Here is a 24239-nt window from a genome sequence, read left to right on the forward strand (position 1 = left end):
CTTTCCCTTTCAGCCTCTGGCATTTAAGGTCCAGGAAGTTCTGAAAGGTCTACTTCAACAGGGTCAATAACCTGTACCTATATAAGATAAAAAGATGGAATGTTATTTCATAGATTTCATAGACATTAGGGCTGGAAGGGACCTTGGAAGATCACTGAGTCCAGCCCCCTGCCCCAGGGGCAGGAAGTCAGCTAGGGTCAAAGAATCCCAGCAAGATAAACATCCAGATGTTTCTTAAAAGAGTCCAGAATAGGTGCTTGCACCACCTCTGGGGGGGAGTCTATTCCAGGTCTTGGGGGCTCAGACAGTAAAGAAGATTTTCCTTACGTCCAGCCTAAAACGGTCTTGGAGGAGTTTGTGACCGTTGGAACTTGTCATCCCTTGGGGCGCTCTGGTAAACAAGAGTTCCCCCAGATCCTGATGCACACCCCTTACATACTTATAGGCAGCTACCAGGTCACCGCTGAGCCTGCACTTTTCCAAACCACCCCTGAGCCTGTGCTTTTCCATTTAACCTTTTAGCTAGCGACAAAATAGCCTTGGCAAACCTTGGGGAAAACAAACTCCACTGCTGTGGTCTTCCAGTATAGCCCCAGGGGGATTTAGGGTGACATGCTGGGTGAAGCAAGTAATACTGGCAAGGAGGGGATCTCCAAAAGCCCTTCTCTTGTTATAAGATTCACAAGGTTCCCTGTTACTGCACTGATACTCCCTGCTTCAAGAGATTGCCTTGCTTCCTGGAATCTGTGCATTTCTTGGTAGTTGACTCTGGTATGGGGGGGCTCTAAGCTACTATCATCTTCATCCTGCACAACAGATTCTGACTCAGTGCCATGCCGCCCTATTGCTTCAGCTGATGTCTTAGTTGTTGATCTCCTGGGATAGGAAGGAAAGGGATGGAGAAGGCATAGGATGCAGGAGGAGAAGCTGCTACTTCAACTTGCAGTTCATATAAGATTAGCCAGTGTCTGGCTCTTGTAAGCAAAATAGAACTTAGACCCCAAACACAAATGGAACCCCCATACTGCCACTAGTTGGAGTTACACATGCTCCAGCCACACACACTCTTCAGGCAGTAAAAGAACAGTCCACAGGAAAAAAGATAAAAGTAAAAATGTAACAGAAAGGAAAACAATGAGCGCTAAAAACAGAGAAGCAGTCATAAAAAGATTTCATTTTTGGCCTTCCAATAAACATCAAGAGGGGAAAAGGAGAGCTCTCTAGCTACCCATTATTAAAGCAGACACATCTGATAGGGAGCTGATAGTCAGTGTCTCCCCTACAACTCATCCTGACTCACAACTCCAGCTGCCTCCATCTCTTAATCAAGAAGACCCAACCTACATGCAGCGGAGCAGTGGACATTCTGTTGAATACAGTAGTTCATGTTTTTCCCAAGAAATGTGTGTCTAAAAAAAAAAAAAAAAAAAAATTTTTTTTTTTAAATCAAACAACTCTTAATAGCAAGAGTAACACACACATACACGCACGCAACAGGAACCACACATACACTTTACATTACACACAATCATTTACCCTCAAATATGTCACTATTGTTCTGGGAAAAATAATCCAATGTATATGTTAATTTTCTCAATCCTTCAAAATAAGGCTAAGTAACAAACTGTGTTTCTGTTCTGAAAAATGACTTGGAAAACAGCATGATGGATCCACATCTAAAGCTTTCCACATTAAACAGTTCACTTTTGCACAAGTAAAAGAGCAAGCTCAAACTGGAACTGGTGGCACATCAAAGCCAGCAAAACATTATGCAGATCAGATTCCACGCACATGTAGAAACTCACTGCTTTCAGCCGAGTTGTTCAGGTATAAATGACTGAAAGTGATTCCATAAGTGGCAATAGTATCCAACTCGGTCTCTCTTTTGCTGTGCGAGTCTTGCAGGACTAACAGGAGTAATGGGTAAATATTGTGTGTGCAGAACTCTATTAAGTAAATGTGGTACAAAGAGAAGATGTAAGGTACCTTTTTGTACTTATCCGCACTTCAAATTCTAACCTGGAAGTATAGAGGTGCAGGAGAAGGAAGCAAAACACAACAGAAACATGAAGTCTGATCTGGCAAGTCAACACAAGTTGAGGAGGCTTAGCAACTCATAGGCTGCAAAGAGCAGTGATAAATTGCAAATATTGGTGCCCAGTCCTCCTCCTAATAAATTCCCATTTACTTCTCTGGGAGAAGGACCAGAAAACAAAGTTGCATAGAAAATATACGCTATAGAAATACAACAAGGAAAGTATAGATAAATCAATCACAGCTCACTGTTCCTAATGCTAGGAAAATCAAACATGAAACTTTTTTCATAGACTACTTCACTCTAACCACAATAAACAGAAGTGGAATTCTTCCCTTGCAACACACCAAATTTGGTATTTCTGTTTTACTTCATTTTAAAGTGGAGCTCTTGGTGTCTAACTCTGCTCAGAGTTGCACTGTTCATTGGGTTCTGAAGACAAACATTCAAAACTGTGAAAGCAAATGAATAAAGCACTGTGGTTTAACACATTTAATGAACAATGACATCAGACATTAAATTAATATTTGAAATAAAGAAAATAGTCTCTTTATTAGGCAAACTTAAAACAATAAAAAATGCACGGCTTGCATTATACTTGCACTTACCTCTCTGATAATCTTTGCCCCCTTTGAATCCTTCATATTGACAGCTATGCTCTGAGGACAAAAAAAACCAAAAACAGCAATATTCTCATTTATATGAAGTCCTTCTGTCACTCAACCTGATAACTTATTGAAAATGTAAATAATTTTGAAATCTCCCATTCAAAATATTAATTTTGATTATTTCAAAGAACTATTCAGTTCCTTACTGTAATTCAATGCTAATTTTAATCTTGTCATGTTTACACAAATATTAACTACATTTGGGTCATTTAAACTAAACTATTTAAATAATATTCAAAATAAACTAAATATTTAGAAATCTAGCTTAAATTGTTAGTTGTTGATGTCTACCTGTTACATTTTTCTGATTTTTCAAAAATAATGCTGCTATTCAGCAGACTCCAGTCTCTAACACTACTAGAAAAATAATTTAAGACCTTAGTACACAAATTATTACATTTGGCTTTAAAAGTTACTCATCACAAAAAAAATTAAACCACAACACACAACAGGCAAGCTTTCACTTACCTTTTTATTCCGATTTACACTGAGATAATAAACGCTTTCTGTTCCAACAAAAGGTGGCCCCCAGGCTCTTGTATCATCACCAGCTCCTGGAAATAATGTTATATTCTTATATAGTGCCTTGTTACACTGCACTGAAGATACTGGCAAACATGCATAAAATGAACAGTGTTCTTCTCCCAGTTCACCATTCACTGTCTTAAGTATAAGCTAGGACAGTCAAAACACATCCTTTAATCACCATGATAAACAGTTCAATATTGTACATTTTTAAAATATTTTATAAGTGTAAAACCAAACTCCCAAACATGATTAAGCAAACGGACATATTTTTACCATTGTTCTGACCATTTAAAAATATTTTTATTGCAGTCAAAGCACAAAAAGTACAGAACAAGTGTTGATATGAACATTAAAAAAAATGTGGACGACTTCTACATAAACATTAGCTGTTAACGTGCTTGAAAATAAATATTCAGGACTTGAATTGGACTGGATTATACTGAGTCGGTAATCAGGCACATCCTTTTAGGTTGGCATCCTGTCCTCCAAAACTTTACATTTTTAGAAATCAATAACAAAGGGGGTGTTTAACCTTTCATGTTATGAAGAAAATCTTCAAACTGCACACTACGTAGGACTGATGTTATACTTGTTTTAGGTCAGCATTTCACCATTAATCTCTAAAAGGCATTCATTCAAATGATTTAGATGCCCACATATTAAGTATTGCACCATTGGTCATAACATGTAAAGAGAAAAGGGAAAACATGATATGAGTGACATTTCATTTTGATTTCATTAGTGTTAATGCACAAAGAAGATAACCATCTTTTTCCTGAAAAAGTCAAAGGGAAAAGGAGGCCTGTGGGCCCACTAAGCCTAAGGACAGATGCAGACATTCAGTTTCTCCTGTAAAGCGTACAGATGTTCCTGACTTTTCTCCCAAATAAAATTGTCCACTGCCTTGGTTCAAGAGAAAAATAACCCAGGAACAGCCAAGGTTAAATCACTGTCAAAAAGAGGTATTCCTGGGCAACTAAATGTCTATACATGTTTTCTTTTAAGAGAAGGCACACAGTCCTCTAGCATCCCAGAGTGCTTTTCTCCCATCCATTCCCTTTTCCCCCTCCCCAGTGAGATAGCATATTACTCGCTGGACTTTGCTGCTCCAGCCAAGCAGGGAGCAGAATACACTCCTTCAAAATCTCATACTGTGCTGCAGGGAGACACAGGCTAACTCTGAGAAGTCTGGGTCAGTCAATCAGGGTTACCCTGTGCACCACTGCCATCTGTCTCTGGGCAGACTGAGGGAACCTGCAGAGTATGCCAAGATATGTGTACATCAGCAGTACAAATTCTCTGGTCTTCAAGGGCTCAGTCTTCAAATGTCTCTTCAGGGGTTCCCAGGTAAGTTCTCCTACCAGAACAAACCTGGGAAAATTCTCCCAGATCATCTGAATATGCCTATACAGCCTAAGTCTATTCAAAGCTGGCTAATACAATCCTGAATTGCTTACTTCCAAAATGCCATAAACGTCCAAACTCTGCCCACAGCAATGGAGACCTGGTCTACTCTGACAGAGCATAAGGGACCTGGTAACTTCTGCCCTGTTGCTGCTGTTCCTCCTTTTACTGGAGAAATATTTGTAAGTGAAAATTTAGATTAAGATGTAATCACATAACTCTAAGAACTAACATCATAGGGACATGCCTATTGTGTCTAGACTTCAACCATGTGTTATCTATATAGGAATTCAAAACCCATGGTGAGAGGAGGCAATCCTGGAGTAACTCGGAAGAAGGTGTGTGATTACATATTATTACTATTTATATTTCTATTGTAGTAGTGCCTAAAGCCCATAACAAGTTTGGGATCAATGGTGCTACACACTGTGCAAGCATATCATAAATGGCAATCCCCAACACCTGCATGTTTTGGGGTGGAGCTTTGGAAAAAAAACAATACTTATTCTACACAGTCCTATGTCAAGTTCTGCCAACAATACCCTTCTCCCACATAAGGAGTTAAAGTGCATTTCTAACAGGTCAAGCCTAATAATGCTACTGTAGAACAGAAATATTGCTACCAAATGCACTGATTTCCCTCCCATTTTACAAACACTGGAAACTCAAAGATCATACTAGACTAGCTCTATGTCACAACACAAATTTGGTAACAGAACACAGGTCTCAGAAATATTGGGCCCATATTTTAACTTCAAGACACTGTTGTCTCTCCATAGGCAAGATACTTGGAATAAAACATTTTTCAGATTTACCTGCCTGTCTGCATTGGGTGGAGAAAGGACCAAAACTATCCTAAGTGAAAGGATTTGAAACCCTACAGAAGGATGGTTGCAGGATGACTGGGTGGCTGAAGTGACAGAATAATTTTCCTAGGTATTCACTGGAGATACATTTCATGCTTAGGTAGAGGACACAGAGAGAGCGGTTTGGCTTTAGCGGTTCTCTTAAAATAAAATAAAGGCTTTTTTGTTTGTTTTGTTTTTTAAGGAAAAGCATGGAAGCTTATGTAAGAAAAACACATGACAATGGTGCAGCTGCTATAACATAGCTTTATGCCTCAAGTGCGCAGTGAGGTACAATACTGAAGGCTAAAAATGAGAATACATCCAAAACAGCAGGCCCTGGAGTCTATTACTCTACCTGTAACATTTTAAGAAAACTAAACTAAACAAATTCAATATGGAATAATTAAGAAATGTAAATACTTCCCTAAAACAAAACAAAGAAGAAAATGTCCTCATATCTAAAAAATGTGTGCAAAGTGAAAAAAAGAAATGTTATGTTAAACCAAAGCATACCCAAGAATCTTGCTGTTCCCAAAAGCATAAGATAAATTCTAGCCATGCTTATATTTGCCATAAGTCCAACTGTATTAGGATCAAAGGCAGCCATAACAAAACTCGTAAATATGATCTAAAAGAGTTTTCTGTACCTAAACATTTACACCTGCAATCAGTTTACCTCTGATACTTCTAGAATAAGAAGCATGTCCTCTGTGCAGAGATGGACACGTGACATTTTTCAGTAACATAAATCCCATTTCTATATACACAGGGATACCAGATACTGGATTTGAAAGCTGTAACAATTTGATGTGTAAAAAGTCTTTCATTTGTCTAGGATTAAATCTTGCATATCTTGTGAAGGACAATTCCCCATTTAAGAGAAGGAAGTATTTCTCTTATAGGGTGATTAAATAAAAGAAGGGAAAAAGAGAGAAGAGTTATTTGAAACTATTCAGTAATTAGAGCCATGGATATCAACCTTTTGGTCCCACATGAGTAGTACAGGGCCAGTCAGTGGGCCAGATTCGGACCCACACTAACCAATCTAGCACACAGGACCATGCTAATCTACCTGCAAGGCTCCCCAGGAGTCTGGAAATTTGGCAACTGGAGAGTGGCAATTAACACTACCACTGCTCAGCCATCAAATTTTTGGACCCACGGGGAGGCCTGTGGGCTGGATGACAGCATTGAGCACCCTGATAGCATTAGAATTAATCTCAGAAGAGATGGACAAGTTAACAAAACCCCCTTTTATTCCATGAATCAAAGGACTTACAAACAATATTTAAGGTCAGTGCAACACCATCAAAAAGTATTGCAAAATTACTAAAAAAATGTCAGTGCATTACTATATTTTTACATTAAACACCAATTGCTTGTTTCATATGATACCAATCCACCTACTGACTTAATTCTACTTCATATCTCTAACTTACTGCCACTTTAATGACCAAACTCAGGAAGAAAATAATTATCTCTGTATTCGCCTTTGAGCAGCAACACGTACTCCTCCTGCTTAAGTTCACATAGGAAGGCATTAGCTCAGAGAGAATTAAACTACTGAAACAGAATACCACCATGGGAAAACACCTGCTTTCCTCCTTATTTGCATGAGATGTGTCCTAGTGTGCATGTTATGTGCGTGTTTATTTTGTCACAGTACAAAATACACTTTAAAATTCATAGCATTGGGCTAATGCAATAGAAATCAACATCATCTCCTTGGTGGGACACAAATTTCTATTTCTTGTTTGCCTTACCAAAATGTTGTTCACAAAAGTTTAAAGGGATACTTTCAACTTAAATCTGGTCCAGATTTTAGGGGGGTTCTTCCCCCTAAAGGACCATTTTTGTGTATTTTCAATAGAGACATTTATAAACACAGGATAGCCTTTAGAATTAGTACAGACAGGACTAAATGTTGCTTTTCCTAATCTAGGTATGGAAGACTTACCCCTAACTTTTAACTGTACCAGTTTCTATGCATCTATATTGGTTCCTATGTGGGCACCCATCAGCTAATTAAAAAACCCCAAGGACAGCTCCTGGGCACTCTCTCTTCCTTTGGAAGGGACAGCCAGGAAGCATCAAGATTTTAAAAACTATAGCAACAACTATGTTTGAGAGCTGAGAACCTTGCAAAGGGATAGAACTAAGCATATTATCTAAAATTAAATGTACTAGGGTGGGTAGTATGGAGGACTTGACAGAGGTAGAAAAAAAAAGTGACAGCAAATTCTCACACGGATACATGGATTTGAATGTTGAAAATACCAGTGTCCATTTTGTTGCCTTCTTCTGACACCTTGACTACATCCAAATAAATACACCAATAATGACTTACAGACAAAAAACATTCATTTTTTTCATCCATCCAAATCAATCCTTGTTACCCTATCCATCCAAATTCAAGATTACTTGAATGTAAGATGATGCCCCAATAATTAGATTCTATATGGAAAATGTATAAATTTGTTATCATTTCCCATGAATAGAATCTAATTATCAGAGGTTAGCCTTAAATTTGAAAACAGCAGCAGGGAGGTGTGAGGGAAAAAGGAGGGGAGGGCAGGCAGCCCTCTTGCCCCCATCATTTGTCCCCCCGCTTCAGTGCCTGTGTCTCTGCTGATGATGCCCTTAGCAGCCTCTGTCCCCCTACTACCTGGTCCCAACAGTTTCTGCCCCACTGCAGTCTCTGCTCCCCCAACCTGCCTCCCACAGGCTCTGCCCCCTCCCATGGCTTACTGTCAGGTGCAGGACATGGAGCACATGAAACCCCTGTCCCCTGCCAGGCCACACAGCATCGGCAACAGCAACAGCTCTAGCCCCAGATCAGGATGGAGCTGGAGCCACATTCAATAGTATGCAGTAGAGGGGAGGGGGCAGAAGCTGCAGGGTGCAGGTGGCTTCTGCAGCTCTGACTCTGACACCAACTCGGGCTCAGGCTGGAGTCGGAACTGTAGGAACAACAGTAGTAGCTGCCACCACCACCACATACCCTACCTTGTACTTGAATCCAAGACAAGGAATTCCCCCATCCCTCCCCGCCCCCAAAGTTGAACGAGGGAAATCTTCATTTTGGATTAAAATGAATATGGCATTTTTTTCTCTCCTTTGTACAAATCCAATTTCATATGCTGCCAAATGAAAGTGTTATGACATATAGATGTTGAAAGCTCATTACAAAAGCTCTGACAATCACCACTCCCTAGGACTACACTGCACGTGGTAATTACTGTAGAATTGAAGGGGGGAAAGTGCATCAGTGCATGGACCTTCTAGGATTCCACTACATCAAATATCGATAAGTAGGAAGACTTAATTTATTACATATATTGTGGGGTCTGGCTATATCACTTTTTGGGATCCAGGCACTGTTAAGAAGCCTTTCATTGCACCCCTGTAGTGAGAAGCACCAGTCCTACAATTCATAATTGCTGCAATAAAGGATCAGACAAAATTAAGACTATTAAGATTAATAGTGTCAGGAACCCAATATTAAAATTTTGCACAAGCACACAGGTTTCTGTTACATTAGTGGGAGTTAGATGTGGAAATCCACTGAGTACTAATGGGAGAAAAGAGCCCGGAGTGACCAGTTACAAGCTTGGTGTTTCGATAAGTAACAGATGTCTGATTAATATGCCAGACGCCAAAGATTCACAAAATCCAGCTGTAAAAGCAGATGGTGTATTTTCCTTCCAGAGGTCAAACAGAATGGGAGTGCTTCTGCAGCACTTCCAAGACCTCCCTGAGAAACAAGTGATGAAGCTATAGGGCACTTATACACGTGTCCGACACCTGCTCCCACGTGCTCAAATTAGTGGTGGTGCAGCCAACTCGACTAATCGAGTCACTGGAGCAATCTAGTTAGCTGCTCCAGCAGACTCGGGGTCCCATGTATTCAGAACCCCCACGTTTCAAAATGGCGGGGGGGGGCTTTAACTAAAGTTTGTTCAACGAGCTTTAATTACAGCACCCCTGCCACCATTCTGAAGTGCAGGACACTGAATACATGAGATGCTGTAAAGCATGTGTAAAGATGCCCATAGAATCAGAGATATTTCACGGGGTAATATACAGTGCTAATTGTAGGGCCACCACCTGGCAAGATCTGGCAAAGTCACCACATAAAGTGTATTGTGTCACCAGTAATCAGCGATGCCATCAGCATAGTTACCAATTCGAGGTACATGAACCATTTCTTCATTTCAAACTATTTCTGTTAGTAGAGTAGGGTTAGGTTATGTGCGGGCTGGCTCCCGATCTAGGGGGCGAGCTGGGCCCGTCTTTGTGCACACAGGCTGTGGCCAGCAGCCCGGGCACGCGGGGCCGGAGAAAACCGCGGCACGGTATGGTACGCTCGAGCTAGAATCAGTCACGGAGGCGTAATGGTTGATTGAAAAGATTATTTACTTACACCCAAGGTGGTCGTGGTGTAGGCTGGTCAGCTTTCCAGGCACAGCTCCGCTTGAGTTCTCAGTGGAGGACTCTGATAGACTCGGTTCCTTGACCCCGGAGTGGTTTAAGCTCTGCGGGTTTAACAATTCTCTCTCACGGAGCAGCTGAATCTCCGTGGGTTTCACTCGGTTCCCAGGTCCCCCGGAGCTGTTAAGACTCCGTGGGTTCGACAATTGGGTCCATAGGATAGGGATACGTCTAGGATTGCGGTCGGTGACGGGGAGAGGCTAGAGGTTATGTGCCTCGGAGTTGTTAAGGCTCCGAGGGTTCGGGATCAGCAGCGCTTAGAGATCCTCACGCTCCTTTCCCGAACTCCACGTGCTTTCTCTCTCTCCGACTTGGGCGGAAACTACCCAAGCCTTTTGTACGGCTAGCAAGCCAATAGCTAGCTGCCACGTGTGCCTATATTAAGATTGGCCAATAATGTGGCGGAAATCTTAATACAAATGGTGGGAACTTCTTTGTACCGTGCATCACCATAATGCAAAAGAAATTCACGATGCAAAGAAGGCTACAAAACTGGCGGGAAAAACTCCTGCACGCGGGTTCTTAATTGCAACAGAACACTCCACTGTGCAAAAGAGCTGCAATTTAGCGGGAACACAATCTAGCGATGCCGAAGCGCACACAAACAAGAAAATCACAACTTTGGGTTGTGACAGGTTAGTCCTAACTCTTCTCACTCTTAAATCAATATATTCTCATAAACTGCGTGTAGCAGGGCACTAAGGTGCCTGCTACTTTTGGAGCAGTGAGGAAGGAGCCCAGCTGTGGGTTACCATGGCAATCGGAGGGAGCCAGTGACCCACACCTGCTAGCGGTCAGCTGTCCGGAGGGGGCAGGGCCTGGCCCCCATTTAAACCCCAGGGCTGAGGCCAGGCAGGCAATTCCCTGCTGGCAGCCAAGGGGGAAGGAGCTCTGCCTGAGCGAGGAAAGGGAAGAGGCCTGAATGCATGAGTGGCTTGATACTGGTGAGAGATGGAGCACCCTTGGGGTGGCTTGAATGATGTTTTTAGCTGAGCAGCATGAATTTATGTTATAGCCCAGGGGCTGATGTTTTGTTTGCTGTTTGACCAGTGGCTTGGGTGAGGCTATAAGGGGATGCAGGAGGCCTCACAGGGGACCCACGGTAGTGTGGAGACCCTAGCCCCAGAGAAGGGGGCAGCAACTGAGAAGCCCCAGGGAAGGGCATAGCATTGGGGGTGTGCCAACCCCGAGCGCCAGAGAGGGCGCAGCATTGGGGGTGTGCCAACCCCGAGCGCCCAGTGAGGCACAGAGCGAGACAAGGCTGTGGAAAGCCCAGGTGCCAGTGAGACATTGGGTGAGACCAAACAACGTCCGTTACATCAGTGAGGCTAGGGGAGTGGTAAAGGGGTGGCTGGAGCCACGCATAGCCCATAAGGCTGGGGTGTACAGAAAGCCCATTATCGAACAGGGCCAGTGTAAAGCAGGAAGCCGCGGCCAGGAAGACAAAGGCAGCCTCCCTAATATATACTTTACATCAAAGACGTGGCAGGTGAAAATTGAGGGTGCTTTTAGGTCGACTTGACACGTTAAGGGGGCGCTAGGGGAGAGCATGGCAACCCTTAGGACGCCATCCTGTGACACTCCCAAAAAAGCAATTGTGAATGATAGTGCAAAGTACACATTATACTTGTTTGCCCCTACTATCTTTCACTGCCACCAACAGCATTTAAGTCGTGACATTATACCCTTTCCTCACCATCCAAAAAGTCGCATCACAATATTCCTTGCCTGGCCGTTAGACTATACACCCCCAGGTCCTTGATAAACAGAGAAAACCAGGATCCCTGTTTAAGAAATCATAAATTCACCTAGTTTAAAAAAAAAAAACAAAAAAAAACCAAACAATGAACAAACCACCCACCCACACCCAAATTCTCCGATTTAAAAAAAAAAACAACTAAAATCCATGTTTTTCTGCATTTAAAATGAATGCCACTATATACATATGTATCAGTTTAACAAATGTTTTATTGATATATTTATAGATGTATATTAAAGAAATTTGGAAGCCTACCAGTGCCTCAATCAATACAATAAAATAAATTCTAATATTTTGGCATTTGATTGGGGGGGGCTTTATCACAGAAAAAAATCAAAGCTCTCCTTGACCCCTTCACTCACCAGGACATGGATCCAGCTGTGGCTGTTGCCCCACTGTTCTGTGGCACTGAGCAGTCCTAATATGCCAGTGCCCTGCTCCTCCCCACACTGGTGCCCCTCACTCCCAACCAAAAGCCCCTGTTCCCAGTGGTGCCCCTCATTCCCAACCCACAGGCCCCTGTCCTCACTGGTGCCCCACACTCCCAACCCACAGGCCCAACCCTGCTGATGCCCCTTACTCCCGATCTGCAGCCCCAATCCCCACCAGTGTCCCTCACTCCCAACCCACAGTCCTCCTGGTCATGCCCCTCACTTCCAACCAAGTCCCCCACCCCCCAGGCCATGCTAGTGCCCCTCACTCCCACCCCACAACCCCCCTGGCCCTGCTGACCCCACCCCACAACACACTCAGCCCTGCTGGTGCCTCTCACCCTGGACCTGCAGCCTCTTGCCCCTCCAGCCCTGCCCCTCCAGCCCTCAGCTGCCCAACCCTGCATGGACTCAGGATAGTGGTCTGCAGGGTGAGGTACATGCAGTGAACCATATGTAGAATCACAGGCAGCAGCTGGGGCACCATGTTGCAGGCTGCGGTTGGGGCTGTGGCACGGAGGGGAAGACCAACACCACACTCAGCCTGACCATGCTCCAGACAAGAGGAGGGCGAGAAGCTCCAGGCTCCATCATGGGCTGGAAGGAAGAGGAGGTGGCATCCCCCCATCCTCTCCTAGAGCAAGGTGGCTGGCCACAGCCCTACCCTGGGCAGCGTCTTCTGGCCACCCAGTCCCTGACACCATGGGCACTGACCCCTGGCACCTCCGCCCAGGCCACACAGTGACCCGCCACCCCCGAAGGACCCCCCTCTGCTCCCTTCCTCTGCTAGAGGGGCAAAAGAGGGACAGGGGGCTAAAATGGCATTTGGTGCCACCAATGAGCCCAGCTCCATGGTGCTGGTAGCGGGGCCCACACAAAGGCACCGAACACTGTCTCAGCTCCCCCGCCCCACCACAGCCCCAACACCTGGACACCTCCCTCCCTCCACACACATGGCCCATGCAGCACCCCAGACAATTCCCATGCCCTTGCCCTCTAACCCCTTCCCCCCATAGACTTACCAGCTGCCAGGGCTGCTTCCACTACCCTGCTTGGCTATACCACATGTTAACGCGTGAACATGCACGTGGTGCTCCCTGCCTGCAATTGCACTTCCCCCACTCCTCCCAGCCCCAAGCAGCTCCTTGCAGGCTGAAAGGTTTCTCCTGTGGTTTCCTCCTTTAAAGGGGATAATCTGCATTTTTCTCCTTAAAAGTCCCAACTATAATTCAAACAGAGTTTCCACATCTTGCAGGGCACTCTTCACAACAGCACAAAGGGGGAGAACAGAAAACTAAGAACAGATTATAACTAATATTGAAAGACATTCTTACGATATAAAGAAGGCTTACCTGGTTTTTCCACTTTAATAACTTCTGCTCCTAGGTCTCCTAAATTCATTGTTGCAAAGGGTCCTGCAAGCACCCTGCAGCATTAAACAAGAATAGATTTTCTTAGTTATTTTACCAAATCATTTAAATCTAGAAAGGCTATGTTGCATTACAAGCAGATATCACAAACCTTGTCAGATCAAGAATTTTCACACCATCCAGTGGCTTCAGGATATTACCACCTTAAAAGGAAAATAAAACAGATTCAGTGTTTTGTTTTTCGGAAGACTTGCATCCTTCTGCTAAAGTTTGAAATATCTCCTTTATTATTCTCTGCTCTCATGTGTTAATTAAGGATAAATAAAACCATCTCCTCTTGACATGAGAATTAATTAGTTAACATTTATTATTAAACATCTCAAAGCACAAAAGCACTACTAATGTGTTTAGTATTACAAAACCAAGTTTAGACTCCTTTTAGTGGTAGTGTAAATGCTTTAGTTATTTTTTAAATTTGCTGTTCACAAATGCAAGTTTGAAACTTAGAATGAGCAAACCAAAGAAAGATCTAATAAAAACCACAACAATCAATATCAAGAACATGGATATATTAAAACTAACAACATATCGACACAAGCAGAGTCCCCACATGCTGAAAGATTTGACCTATGCAAACAGAAGTGTGGCAATTTTTTTTTTCCATGTTGTAAAGGGCACTTTAAAAAGCAGACAAGATGTACCAACCAGGGAAATGTTTGTTCCGTCCTTTAGCATGTATAAAGGGTAAACACAGGGTCCTATCTATCAGCACATTATCTTCCCTTTTAAGTTTCCCCTTCTCCCCATAGCACTTCTGCCATCCCTGAAAATACCAAAGGCACTAAATGCCATTGGGAGGAATGATTTCCCAGGTGTCCTTGGGCACTTCACCTCTCTGTGACTCAGTTTTTCTACCCATAAAATGAAGATCACCCTGCTTCCCTCCCTCAGAGGGATGTAGAGAAGCTTAAATAATTATGTACGAGTTGTTCTGATACTACTACAGCAATGCATTTTTCTTTACTTACATTATATGACATGCAATCAGCATTCTGTAAACACTACAAAGGTTGCATGGCAATGCCAGGAAAAACATCTCTGTATTTGCTCAAGCAAGGAAGAGAGACACAAAACATAGAGAACTTATGTAGAAGATTGAAATGCTCCCTCTCTCTGTCACAAAGTATGCATACAGAACATTAGAAAGCATTGGGAATTCAAGGTTACTACTAAAAATATTTTCATTGAAAACATGGCACAGTGAAAAAAAATGCAGCATTCCATTCTTGATTCTTAAAACATTTTGCTTAATGAATACAAATCTCTCCTTGGGTTTCAATGTTGTTGTTATTTTTTGTTGCTACTGTCACTACTGCTGCCAGGGAAGTGCAAAATATGCAGACCAGACTATGTTAAAAATGTGCTTGTTGAAATATGTGCTTCTTAGTTGTTTGTGGGACAGGACATACTGGAGAGATTGGAAAATTCTAACAACAATACTGGATAAAAATATAAAGAACTTGTGTGCACAGTCTTAATATAAATCACTTAGAGCTTTGTCAAGCATCAATCAACTCATTTACGGGCCCTAGTTGAGCAAGAAACTTAAGTATACGCTTAAGTTTCAAGCAGGGTGGTCATCCCATTTAAGAGTGAGGCTAGTCATATGAATCACAGCTTTACTTACAAGTACAGTTCCACAAGCACATCTATAGAAGACAGAAGGTCCAAATTTCTCAAACCCAGCTCTCCTTTTTTCCAACCTCCCCCAAACTGTTAGCTAGTCCAGATTATAAAGCTCCCAATTCTTATCCTGTACCATTAGACAATCACATGCACCTTTCACAAATAGGTCTCTCAGAGACACAAAAAACAAGGCCACAAACTTCCAAGATTGGACAGGATCTGGTTCATTCAGTCCAGTCTGGCCATAGGCCACAAACTTTGCAGACTCAGAGACTGCGGTCAAACATACATTTGAAACACCTCAGACTTCACTCGTTTGGAGCACAAATTCGGAGGGCTTTAGTACCATGTGGCTGTGCAACCATCCCTGTACCTTCCCACCAAAGCACTTCAAAATTGTCATAATAGCATGCTTCCCCTGTTTGGAGAGCTCCTGCATGCCTGTAATCCCTACATGCCTCATGGCCTCCAGAACTTCCAGAGGTTCCCAAGTACAGTAGAGCATGCAGGAAAGTGAGCCACTGCTGTCTCCTTAGCTCTTCTTCCCACTCACCCTCCATGGGGGAAAAGAGGGAAGGGAGATGTGGACCACTACAGAATATCAAAGAATGAAATAAACCCCTACCACACTGCTGGAGTATACAAGCATTTCAGGAAGTGTTTCAAAGATGTTCCTCATTCTTTAAGGATCACTTCTAAAGCACTTGGACCATTTTTAAGTGCTTTTTTGGCCATCCATGTCTGTACATTCACTGCCTGAAACATTTCCAAGTCATATGGAGTACTTCAATCAGCACTTCTTTCCATGGCCTGAAAGTGTTTTAGAATCATAGAAAATTAGGGTTGGAAGGGACCTCAGGAGGTCGTCTAGTCCAACCCCATGCTCAACTAGAGTATTTTAGCCAGGGCTTTGTTGAGCTGGGTCTTAAAAATCTCCCAAGGATGGAGATTCCACAGACTGTCTAGGTAACCCATTTACTACACTCCTGGTGAGAAAGTATTTCCTAACATCCAACCTAAACTTCCCTTGCTGCAACTTGAGACCATTGCTCCTTCTTCTGTCACCACCAAGAAGAGTCTGCATCCTTTTTGGAACCACCCTTCAGGTAGTTTTTATCAAATCCCCCCTCAGTCTTCTGTTTTAAACTCAAGACTCCCACAATTTTTAACAAACAGGGAAGTCATTTCTGTTGGTATATATTTAAACAACACAAGTAACCAACCAATGCAGAAAGCTATTTTATAGTATATTAGAGTTAGGATATTTTTTATCCTGAAACTAATAATTGTAGTGCAGTTGTCATTATTTCTTATGTGCTTTTTAAATAAGTAAACGGGAAAATGAAGATCTCAGTTCTGCCTTTAAATTGCCAACAGAAGCGAGTTTTCTTCATTAAAGGGGGAGAAAGAAAAAAAATGGTTTGCACGAGAGAATTACAGATTCCTAAAAACAGTAAAAAGCTCTGCAACAGGTTGCTTAGGACTAAAACTAGACCCCACTTGATTGCTTGCATCTGCAAGCAGCTGGATATCAACACTAGAAATGCAGACACACTCTTTATATGGCTGAGAGGCAGTTAATTGTGTTAGTCTGAATTTAGGCAGAAAGCAGGGCAGAGCCGCACCTCAGACTAACCTATTCAGATATGCATAAACTTTAATCAACTGCTCAGTTCATCAGCTGCTAGTTAGCTGTTGCTTCCAATGCATCTCTGAATTAGTTGGTCTATAATGGGGGTGGGCAAAATGCTGCCTGCGGGCTGGATGCGGCCCACCAGGCCATTCTATCTGGCCCACGGGGCCCCTAAAAAATTTAGAAAATTAATATTCATCTGCCCCTGGCTGCCTGTCATGCGGCCCTTGATGGCTTGCCAAAACTCAGTAAGTGGCCCTCTGCCCAAAATAATTGCCCACCTCTGGTCTATAAGGTGCGACTCTGCCCTGCCTTTTTTATATTGATGGTACTACAACTACCACCAGCACCTTCCTAGTCTTTGCCTCCGACCCAGGCCCGCCCAACTCTCCCTTTATTTTTAACATGAACGTATCAGTTTCCAACCGAGCTGGCCACATTCAAATCCAAATGCTTGAAAGGGTTTCCCACCCACAGCGGAATATTAAATCCTCCTGGGACCTTCCACTGGGGGAGGAGGAAAGAAGAGCGATCACGTGGAATCAGGTCAATAACGAGGCCGATGCAGCCAAACTGAAGAGAAAAGTCCAATCCCTGATCCAATCAAAAACTAAATAAATCAGTCACCAAAATGAACTTCTCTGAATGCTAACAGGAGTAGCCCACTCCAAAACCAGGGCAATTCTGGTGTGCTGCAGTGACAAGATGTGTTCTTATTTTCTCGCATACCACATGCCCCCAAACATAGCTCAGACCTTGTTGTTGAAAGGCAAAAAGGAAGGGTGGGGGAAAAAAAAAGATTTGGCCAGAGTCACAGCCGCTCAGAGCCTAATCTTCAGCTGAGTTCCCTTTCTCATTCTGCACAACCAAAGCTGAATCCCTAGCGGCTGCTGAAGCCTGGTCTCAGCCAGTGGAGCTGGGATTTGGAATAAGAGCTAAAGAGCCACGTGGAACAGCTCAGGTGGCTGCGAAACAGTGAGCCCAGCAGCCAGCCCAAGGGCCAGGAGAAAGAGGCATGAGCCACCAGGATATTTACAGGGGGAAAGACTGCTGTAAGGAGCCAACCAACTCCCTGGGCTGCTGCCCTGCGAGGCAAGGCAGGGATCGCACCCGGGAGCTTCCACACTTCATGCACCCTCATTTGGGTGAGTGCAATTGACGTGGAGGAGGGGTGCGCAGATATGCGAGAAAATACGGTAGCGGGACACCCCACTCCCGTCACGCCCCCCCGCTCGCTCCTGCCGAGCCCTGGCGCGCTGGGCCGGAGGGGCCTGAGCCCCACGCTCCGTCCCAGCCCCGCGCGCAGCATCCCCCCCAGCCAACAGCGCCAGCGAGCGCGCAGCTACACCCCGCCCACTCCGCCAGCAGTGGGCGGAGACCTAAGGGGCGGACAACACCACCCCAGAGCCTGGGAGGGGCTGGTGTGAAAAAGTGCCCACCCGTGCGAATTGCGCAAGCGCGGTGTCGTGTTTTTTGGGGGGTTTTTTTCCCCACTCCGTAGGGAGTAAGAACGCTCCTCTTCTGGCACACTGCGCAGGCCTCAATGTGTTTGTCTGCCCCTCGGTAGAGTGAAATTGTTCTTAGCCTAGCGCAATACGCAGGTGTGGGGGAGGGGGCGTGGCTGCAGGCTGATAGCAGTGTGCGGTGCGCAGCCGGCAGGTCGCGGCTTGGACTCTGCTAGGGTGCGATTGCTTGGGGGGGGTTCTCCCAGAGGAGTGGTTTTGGCTCTCCATGCCCATCTGCCAGCCACATCTGAAGTGTCAAAGTCCAGGTGCTTCACATAGCCCAAGAAGGGCATAAATCCCGCCCTTGAGAAATGGGATAAAGGTTGTAGCTGTCTAATAAACGATACCGCCTCTACCGCACTGACCCTTGAGGAATTGGGGCGGGGAGTAACCCTGCCTGGTTCAACAGACAGTGTGGGGGAAAGTTTCCCTGCACCAATCTGCTTTTCTGTAAGTTGGTGGAGTGATCACAACCAGGCAAGGTTCTTTGCGTAGATGTGATATCTTTTATTAGACCAACTGAGTAGCTGGGAAAAAAAGTTCTTGGCAAGCTTTTGAGCACAGTAACCCTTTTCCAAGCATAGGGAGCCTCTGCTGTTCTGAGACTCCAAGGAATGGTTTCATTTCTTGGAGTCTCAGAACAGCAGAGGCTCCCTAAGCCTGAAGAAGGGTGACTGTGCCCAAAAGTTTGCCAAGAACTCTTTTTCCCCAACTACTCAGTTGGTCCAATAAAAAAAAACAAAACAACACATTTATCCAAAGAACCTTGCCTTCCTATGTCCTTAGACTGACATGGCTACATCCAAAAACCTGGACTGATAACAGGCATGCATCAGGGGGTTGGCATGGGGCCCTTCTCAGTTTTTAATATTGCACCCCACCACCAACACCACCAGTAAACAGAAACATTCCCTGCTGGCACAGAAATGGGTGGTTATTCTCCAGGGGTTGACCCAAGTTCCTCACTCTTTGAATGAAATCAGCCTGAATAAGGGGATGCTTGTTAATTCTCCAGATAAAGGTCACCGGGTTTGTATTTTCACAGCTTTTTGTAGGAGCTGTGAAAGAAACATTGGAGAAAGACAATTGCTGCTATTCCTGTTTTGGAATACTTAATCATGAAGCTTCTGCAGTGCTAGATATAAGTAGGCACAGTAGTTAGATTATCACCAAATGGGCTGCTGATGATTCCCCCAAATCATTTTGCTGGGAATCAAAGCCTTGAGTATTCCTATAGAGCATGTAAAAGAAGGGAGGGCAAAGTTGTTTCTTGAGACAATTGGGCTAGTGGTGTAGCTTATGAAATATTCTGCCTGACAAAGCCTGATAAGACAAAGACTCAGTTCATGTGTTATATATGTTGAGAACAGAAACAATTCAAGTAAATATCTTAGAACTTTGACGTAACTAGTGCTTATATACAAGGGAAAATTTATCAGCATACCAATATAACACTGTTGTTATACTGCCTTAGCTACCTGAGTAGATACTTTTATTCTGGATGTTTAATTTATCCAAGAATCATAAAGAGTAGGGCAGCAAACTTCAAAATTATCTAATCCAATCTGCCCTGAGGCAGAATCAACTATACCTAGATTATCTTCAATTGATGTTTTGACTGGCCTCCTCTTAAAATTTTCAAGAGAAAAAGGTTCCATAGACCCTGCAAGGTAGCCTACTCCACTGTTTCATCAAGCAAGGCTTTGATATGAATCCAGAAAAACCTCCTTAACTTCTATGGAGTTACTTTGGATTTACACTGATATAGCTGACAGCAGAATGGGTATGCTACAGATAATAGTATTTAGCATCTGAAGGAATAAGAATTTATTAGTCCATAATATATTAAGACATTATCTATGCAATGCTACTAGGAGAATATTTCGCATTTGAATTGTGCAGGCTCAAGCATTTACCTTGCATGGATCCGATTGCATGATCAGGGCTTCACAGTGTTCCATTCAAGCAACATTTATAATGAATGATCAGACAGATAAAATGGTGAAAGTTAGGACATAGAAAGTGCTATTAAATAGCAGGAAGATAGATTTGTTTGTACAAATTTCTCTCTGCCTCCGTAACATAAGATGTCTCCTGTAATTATACACAGTTTAGATACCTGAGTTCTTTTTTCCCAGGTTATGTTGTCCCTTCAATTTAGGTGTGAATTAATAGAGAAATGTAGCCCTTTCAGGATGGTTAATTCTTAAATTTGAAAAGCATACACTCCCCAGAGCATTGATTCAGTATGAATCAATGCTTGAATTGAAATGAGTTGGCAACCTTATACTTTTCTTGTTTTTTCAAAGATCTTAGCTTAAAACAAAAGTTTTTAGACTCTTCTTTGAAAAAAAATATCAAATGTGAATAAAGGTGTGAGAATATGAACTGCTCCAGTCATCTGAGTACCTGAGACTTTAACTATAATCTCAGATTCCTCGTTATAATTTAAGGGTCTACATTGTTAGCTCTTTTACTGTAGATCAATACAGTGTCTGTACAGACAGGCTTACGCACAAATGAAAACTGGACAGGTTACAATGAGTGGCATATTTATGCCATCACTGTGTGGCACTTAGGAGACTACCAGACTCTTTTTTCACCCCCCACAAAAATCTAAGCATGGCCAATGAGAAGGGCACTGAGGCACACAGGAGGAATCCAACGGGGCGGGTGGGATGCTGTTGTAGTGGTTCACATCCACTGAAGCAGGAGGGGGCAGCTCTTATTTCACAAGCCAAAGAGGAGTGGGTGCTGCAAAGGCTATCTAAATTAGCAAGCTACTTTGCACCCCTTTACTTTGACCCCCACCTGCCAGTGTGACCCCTTGCATGCCATCTCCCAGGAGTGGCATTGAAGGTACTATTCATCTTGATAAACTACAACTCCTCTGACCTGCTGTATTAGCACTACCCCAGGGAAGTAATTGTCTTTTTCCCAGGGCTTGTTAACCATTTTAGACTGAAGGCACCCCTCATTGGCGTCAAGGCACCCCTCAGAAATGCCATGTTAGCTTTCACTCTTTCTTTGCCTGCAGAAAAACACTGGAGCCACTTTTCTGTGGCAGAAAGCTCAGAAAGCCCACAGTGGCTCCCCTGGTTTTCAGCACTGTGGATTCCTAGTCAAAATCTCTGAGTTTATGTCCTGACTGATGCCTGCAGCACCTTTCATAGTCATAGTAAAATATGGCTTGGAGGGACCCCTGGAAGTAATCTAATCCAGTGCTTCTCAACCATTTTTGTACCAGGAACCATTTGTAAACATGGATGGCCAGTCCCAATCCATTTAGCCCTCACTCTCGATTGGCTGCCCCTGTTCCCAGATCCCCATTGTGTGAAGCAGGGAGTGGGTGTGTGGGCAGGGAGGAGTGTGTGGGACTTGGTTGGCCCAAACCATCCCTTGCAGGCTGTAACTCTGCCAGCCTGCAAAGGAAAACCCATGGTTTTCCATGTTTTTCTCCATTAAAGGATAATCCGTTTTTATAGTTTGTTCATGACCCTTTCATATATTCTTGCAACCCACTTTTTGGGTCATGACCCATGGACTGAGAAACGCTGATCTAGTCCAACCCCCTTGCTTGGAGGCAGGGTCATCCATATCTAAACCATCCCCTACAAGGGCTGTTTAACCTATACCTAAAACTGTGCAATCAATGTTGTGGCACAGCTACAAGACATATTGTCCAGACATCAAAAACACCCTCATCTGCCACAGAGAAAGCAGTGGGACAAGGGCAGTCCGTGTCCCACCATGACAAGGGTCATGGGCGACTGCTGCTGCCTTAGTCAGGGGGGGCACATGCCCCCACAGCAACCAGTCAGTGACCGGACAATTGCACCGACTGGGGGGTGGGGGTCCCCCAGCGGCCAATCTCAACAATTTACCGACTGGTGAGTGGTTGCACCGCTACATCCAGTGCTTGCACTCCCTGGCCAGCATTCACAGTGCTCCTGCTGACCCCTTGCCTGTTGCCTGAGCGGGGAGCACGGCCTGACAGGGAGTGCACCGGCGCTCTCAGGGGGTTCATGTGCACCCCCGTGCACCCACTACGCGTTGCCACTGACAAGGGTTGCTAAAATGCACTCCGGTGATTCAAGAACAAGTCAAACACCCCACCAGCGGCACCAATCTGACCACAGGGTAAAATTCTTTCCTGATCCCAAATGTGGCAAATGGCCTGATCCTCGGCAGGGGGTCAAGAGACCCTAGCCAGGAACCCCTGGGCCTTAGCCTCAGCTGGCAGAGTTAAGATTGCGTGGCAATCCTCAGCACCCTTGAAAGGTGCTCAGGGCACACCAATCCCTGCCTGAGCCATAGCTCAGGCTGCTTCTCAACCTGGGAGGGCTTCAATGCCTTTGCTCTGAGCAGCCCCTTCTCCAGGGCCAGATGAACCCTTTAGTTGGCCCTAGGCAAACAAACTCATGGGCCCCCAGCTGAAGATGAAATTTTTCTTTTGCTTTTTTTCACTCAATAATTATATGCAAAATAAGCAAAACTGGTCCTCTTCTTCACTTAGGGCCCTAGACATGTGCCTAGTTTGCCTATGCATTAATTCAGCTCTGCCCTTCCCTCCCTCCCTGCTTGTATGACTGAAGAGCGAGGACTCTGAACTCTTCCCCAGCTCCTACCACTGCAGGGCAGCTGCTGCACCAGCACTGCCCGGTCTTAACTATGGTATTGGAAGCTCAAAATTATCATATTTGCTGAAAAAACTAGGTCAGTGGTTCCCAGCCTTTTTAGGCCACAGACCAGCAAAATGCAGATCAGCATACTGCAGACCAGAAGTGACAGGCATACTGCAGACCAGCAGCCAACCCTTTTTTATACTCAGTATAAAAAATATACTGAGTATAAAAAAGGGTTGGCTGCTGGTCTGCAGTATGCCAAGCACTTCCGGACCGGCAGCCAACCCTACTGTACCGTGGGTTTGGGAACCTCTGAACTAGGGTTCACTGAAAAGCATGTGAATGACTATGCAAACGAGTATGCAATGATGAGTATCTTCAAAAGAGTATCTTCTTCTTTACTTTATATTGTTCATTGTAACTGCCAGTGACTGTGTGAGGACTGGGTCATCCGAAGTGAAGCCTTTCTTTATTTTGTGGCAAGCAGTCCTAAGGAAGTGCTGACAGGCAGCCCAAAAGTCAGTTAAAACTCCCCAAGAATGACTTGGGTTTTGCACGTGCGGCGTCAATGAGCTGCCTCAAAAATGCTCGTACGTTTTGAACACTTTGACTAGGATTGACTGCACACCATGCCGGCGTGTTGCCACCTCTCATAATTGTTGGCGTTGTTCTTAAAGTCTGTGCTTGGGAATGTGAAAACCTTAGCTCTTTCTATCTCTCTATATATAAGATATAAAATTTAAATGTTTATATAGAGGATCTTGGCCAGGATATATATACAAATATATAAATAAATAAATATAGAGGATCCTGGCCAGGATATCTATCTAGATAGATAGATTTATATAGAGGAGCCTGGCCAGGATACAGCTCTCTGTCTATCTATAGATAGATAGATAGATAGATGATGCTGGCCAGGCTATAAATATACAGGTAAAAGAAAGAGCTAAGTTTTTCATATTCCCGATGCGCAGACCTGAAGGACAACGCCAACACTCATGCGAGCCGGCGACACTGGAGGCGGACGCACCCACACACCACTGTCACCACCACACCCGGGGCAGCACTGACTGCGTCATAGCAGCAGGGGCGGGGCGCGGCCGCCCAGCCACGCATGCGCAGTAGCCCGCAGCGGGGCGGTGCTGAATCCCTCACTCCACTCGCGCGCGGGTGCTCCTCGTTTCTCTTCCCGCCACTCCGGCCCGGAACCTTGGGAGCCGGAACGTCGCAGGCGCGGCGCAGGGCTTTGGACGAAC

The 24239-nt window shown here is 44.3% G+C and overlaps 1 protein-coding gene across 1 annotated transcript in view; it reads right to left on the minus strand.

Moving 5' to 3' along the window:
* The window catches only part of SUGCT (succinyl-CoA:glutarate-CoA transferase), a 542264-nt gene extending 527995 nt beyond the window's left edge, over positions 1 to 14269 (minus strand). Inside the window, exons 1-5 of the mRNA XM_025200042.1 lie at positions 14236 to 14269; positions 13686 to 13737; positions 13517 to 13590; positions 3172 to 3257; positions 2644 to 2694 (exon numbers count right to left, since the gene is read on the minus strand). Coding sequence (XP_025055827.1) covers positions 2644 to 2694; positions 3172 to 3257; positions 13517 to 13590; positions 13686 to 13737; positions 14236 to 14269 — 297 coding nt within the window. The remainder of the gene's footprint in view (positions 1 to 2643; positions 2695 to 3171; positions 3258 to 13516; positions 13591 to 13685; positions 13738 to 14235) is intronic.
* Positions 14270 to 24239: the final 9970 nt, after the last annotated feature.

The sequence above is a fragment of the Alligator sinensis genome, unplaced genomic scaffold (genome assembly GCF_000455745.1).
Source record: "Alligator sinensis unplaced genomic scaffold, ASM45574v1 scaffold254_1, whole genome shotgun sequence".
Lineage (NCBI taxonomy): Eukaryota > Metazoa > Chordata > Crocodylia > Alligatoridae > Alligator > Alligator sinensis.